This window comes from Etheostoma spectabile, unplaced genomic scaffold, assembly GCF_008692095.1.
Source record: "Etheostoma spectabile isolate EspeVRDwgs_2016 unplaced genomic scaffold, UIUC_Espe_1.0 scaffold272, whole genome shotgun sequence".
Taxonomy (NCBI): domain Eukaryota; kingdom Metazoa; phylum Chordata; class Actinopteri; order Perciformes; family Percidae; genus Etheostoma; species Etheostoma spectabile.
The window spans coordinates 52,139-56,292 of record NW_022605576.1 but is presented as its reverse complement, the minus strand read 5'-3'; the positions used below and the strand labels follow the sequence as shown (position 1 = coordinate 56,292).

Sequence of the window (4,154 nt, the reverse complement as noted above, 5' to 3'; positions counted from 1 at the left end):
ACCACCACCACCATGCAGACTGCCCTTCCAAAAACCAACCTTGTCTGAATGGTCCAGATTAACAGTCCCTCTGTGCTGTTGTGTATGGTTCCCTTGATATCTTGGATATGTTTTTATGATGTCAATCAGACATTTTTTAGGAAGTTTGAAATGTCCAGGAGACATATTGTAAAGTAATGATTGCCATTAAAAATAAATATCCTCTATGTTCTAGGGTTCCTCTAATATCCTGAAAACAAGTACAGCATGTCCTAATGTCAGTGAGCCAGCAGCAGCTGTTTTCAGTGAGAAAGCTGTTGGTGAAGCCTCAGCAGCAGGGAGACACTGGCCATGTTTCCATCCAAACACGTTGATGCATATTAAGTTATATTGAATGAAAAATACCTTATGGAAACAGTAAAATTCGAGTGAATTTCATGAATTTTGACACAAAATTTGTACGTTCGATCTCATCAGATTTTCTCTTCAGTGGTATAAACGGCTTATATGAAAAACGCTGATTGATAAATGATGAGTAGCGTTTACATTTTAGGTTATTTTATGGTTTAAACTTGCCATAAAATGAGGAAGCAGCCTATTTCCGCTTTCTTTGCAGACATGGGGGGTGTGAACCATAACAGATTTAAGGGACGTACAAGGAGAAGAGACTTTTTCATTGTAATTGTGAACGCTGTCGTTCCCTAACCACTGGCCACCGCTGTTGTTGTCTGCCATTTACGAACATCTGCCTCATCATAGCAATGTTTTGTTAGCGTTGCTTTTTTCTTATTATTTATAGCTTGATATGTCAGCTGGCACATAAGCACTATTACAACTTGTGCAATATTAGTCATTTGTTGGTAGACGGCGCGATCCATTTCAGCTAGCAAACTTTATTTGCAAATGTTGGCTTAAATTTTGTGCGATTCAATGTGAGAAAGAATGGAAACACCTTAAAATGTCTCAAATCAATTCAATAGCAAAACAGCATGGCGTCATAACGACAGGGTTTTATTGGCTTTAAAGCCATTTCATGGAAACACACTTTCACCGGCTTTATTTACATGAATGTTTTTAGCAAACTTCAGATAATTCCATTGAAAAGTGGATGGAAACATAACTACAGTCAGATCTGAGCTGGGGAACACAGTGGGGCATTCAGCAGAGGAGCAGGTGGAGCCCAAACCCAGAGCTAGAAGAGAGAGAGAGAGAGAGAGAGAGAGAGAGAGAGAGAGAGAGAGAGAGAGAGAGAGAGAACCGGACTGACATACATAAAATAGTAAACATTTATTATTTACCTTGGCAAATATCATGATCATGTTTTAAGATGGATTATCACCAACCATTCATTCAATCATCCAAAGGCACATTATGTTTACTAATCTGATATCATTTTAAAAAACTAACTAGAAAAACACTGGCAAACCTATTTGCAATTATGTCAGCACATAATGTAATCTGAAAACTGCTGCCCTGGTTAAAAAAACAAGGCAACTGATCTCAGCTGGTATTCTGTCTATAATGGAGTGCAATGGAAATTTCTAAGTGACCCCAAACTTTTGACCGATAGTGTACATAATTGTGAAAATGGCTTGGGAACTAGTGCATATAGCTGCTGTAAATGGTAAAGGATTCCCCTGAGGAAGTATGCCCCCTGGACCCCCCAGTTTTGGGCTGACCCCCAATGTTTGCAACATCTGGCTCCACCTGGGTTGTTCAGGTTCTCTCCCCTTGTTTTCTGTGGGACAAAAACATCTAATTGTCGAAATCCATGCTTTTGTTTACGACAATTTGTTGTAGGCTTGTTTTTGACAGCAGTTTGATTTTCTCTCCCTGTCAGAATAAAAGTGTTACAGAATCGTCATCATCAGCTGGCCCAGGTCGTGTGTTTTGGGTCATTGTAGCTGAAGGCAGCGCGCTCAACAGCTTCGACACTTTCCGCCCATTTCCGCCATTGCATCGTCTTGCTATTTGCCTCCATTTTACTCCCGTGTGTATGTGTGCGTGCGCAGTGTTGGTGGAAGCTGGAAAGACAACAGGACGAAAGGACGAGAAATACCTGCAGACATGGACGGGTAATGTGTCATCACTACATGTCGTTTGACTTCTATTGATGTGCTACACGAGTCTGTTATTTAATGCGCCATGTTTAGGAGAAGCCGAGGAGGAGTTGCGTGCTGCTGCTGTTAACGGGTTTCCATAGCCACGCGCTCTCTGCCATTAAGGAAGTGTCTCGTGTTAGCATGCCTTGATAACTTAGCTTTATTACATCGGCTGCTCTGCTACCTCTTTGATAAACCTGCTCAGGTTGACGTGTTAATAATGCTAGTCCTCCACATTAGCGTTAGCATTCTGCAGCAGCTAGTGGAGTTTAGCTACCGCCATGCTAACTAATGTGACGTTACAGTAACGTCGGTCCTTTGTGTTGAAGCTAACTGTCTTAGCTGACGGTGTCACTGCGTGCTGCTTTTAAATCAATAAGAGCACAGACACTTGTATGATGTATCAAAGCTGCTAGGAGCTAACGGATTACCAGCGTTGAGATGTGTGACTGCAGCAGTGTTGTCGTTGCACTTTCTATAAAGTGTTTGTTCCATCCGAGGTTACATGAAGTGTAGTCGGGTGTGTCGGTCAGAGTCCGGGGGTGGCCCGCCGTGCATGGAGCCTGACCTCCACACTTGAAGATGTAACGAATCGTTGATGAGCCCCTTTGGGAAACTGGTAGTTGGGACAGCATTTGGCCAGATCGTGTTGATGTCCTCATACAGACATCTAGGTATATACTCAAACAGAATGCGGATAATGTGAACTAACAGGCACTGGTATCAGGAGGCAGCCTCTCTTCACAATGCAGGCCTGGGAATGCATCCGTAGGTTTTAAATCTGCAAACAACACATAACTGCACAGCTTTGGTCGCAGTGGGAGTAACGGTGTTGGGCTTGTAGGTGGACTGAAGGAAATGGTGTTAGTTTATGACATTTCTATGGCTTACTGGAACAAAGATCTGTTAACAAGATGCCCCACTACATTGCAATTTGTTAAACATGTGATGCCTCAGAACATACTAGTGTTTTAGTCAAGACCACCTAAACAGAGACTAGTCATTACTAAGAACATAGTGTACCGAGACTTTGAGGGTTTGAGCTGGAGACAAGACCAAATAACAGAAAAATACAGTATATTCACAACTAGCTAATAGTCCCAACAGGCAGTTTTAGATCCAGTAATGATGTTAACCATAAATCAGACGATACACGGGTGGATTAGTGATATCCCTTTAGTTATGGTCTTGAAATAAAATCCCCAGTCCTCCTCATCTGAGACCAGGACAAGACAGAGTAAAAATGTGCTTGATTCCGAGATGAGACCAATACCGGTCTCCAGTACTACAACACTAGAACAGCCAGCAATTTAGACTTGGTTATAGACCTGTAACAAGTTCTGTATCTGCCAGTCTGGTTTTTCTATATTGTTTTCCTTCATTTTGACAGTATTTTTTTCTTTCAGAATCAGCGATGTTGCAGTTGGAGTGAAGGTAGGTTTTCTGCTTTAATATTTGCTTAGTGTTCACTACACACGTCATGTGAGCCTGCCTTGTATGTGTTTTTTGCTGCATTAACAAGGAACATGCATAATTTATATGCTGCTGCTGTTGAACAAGAAGAAGACATACTTGAATAATCCCGCAAGGAGAAATGACATTTTTCCCCTTTCGTTGTTACACACATTACACATGAGGCCGAAACACAGCAAAAGACAAACTGCTCGAGATTAGATAGAGATGGATGTCGGGAAACAGAATTTTCTGCTTGTCTTTTAAATATTTCTACATACCTCTAGCCTGACATCGCCAGACCAATTCACAAATGCAAGTCAGTGGGGGAACTTTTTGTTCATTGTTGATTTCCAAGGGTCATAGACCAAAAGTATATAGACCTATTTATGACTGCTGGGTGTTGTTAGACTTGTTGGGTGGCTGCAGTGTAGCCCTTTGTGCTCAGGCTGAAGTGGTTAATGTGAGAATGATTGATGGCATGCAAGAGCCACATATCAGATCTGTGGCAACGCCTGTGGCAACACATGTAATGTTAGTTGAACCAGCTAGCATCAGCTCTCTTCATGGCGTTTCTCAACTCAGTTACCAGTTGTTTTAAAAGATGACATAAATAGCTCT

At 41.8% G+C, this 4,154-nt stretch overlaps 1 protein-coding gene across 3 annotated transcripts in view; it reads left to right on the top strand.

Annotated features, from left to right (window-relative positions):
• The first annotated feature begins 1,877 nt into the window (after positions 1 to 1,877).
• Positions 1,878 to 4,154, top strand: part of LOC116685855 (polypyrimidine tract-binding protein 2) — a 13,920-nt gene continuing 11,643 nt past the window's right edge. For 2 of the 3 annotated variants that reach the window (XM_032510814.1, XM_032510813.1), the window contains exons 1-2: positions 1,878 to 2,054; positions 3,488 to 3,515. In XM_032510814.1, the coding sequence (XP_032366705.1) occupies positions 2,047 to 2,054; positions 3,488 to 3,515 (36 nt within the window). In that variant the 5' untranslated portion in view covers positions 1,878 to 2,046. The remainder of the gene's footprint in view (positions 2,055 to 3,487; positions 3,516 to 4,154) is intronic. The other variant, XM_032510815.1, reaches the window with a different exon arrangement.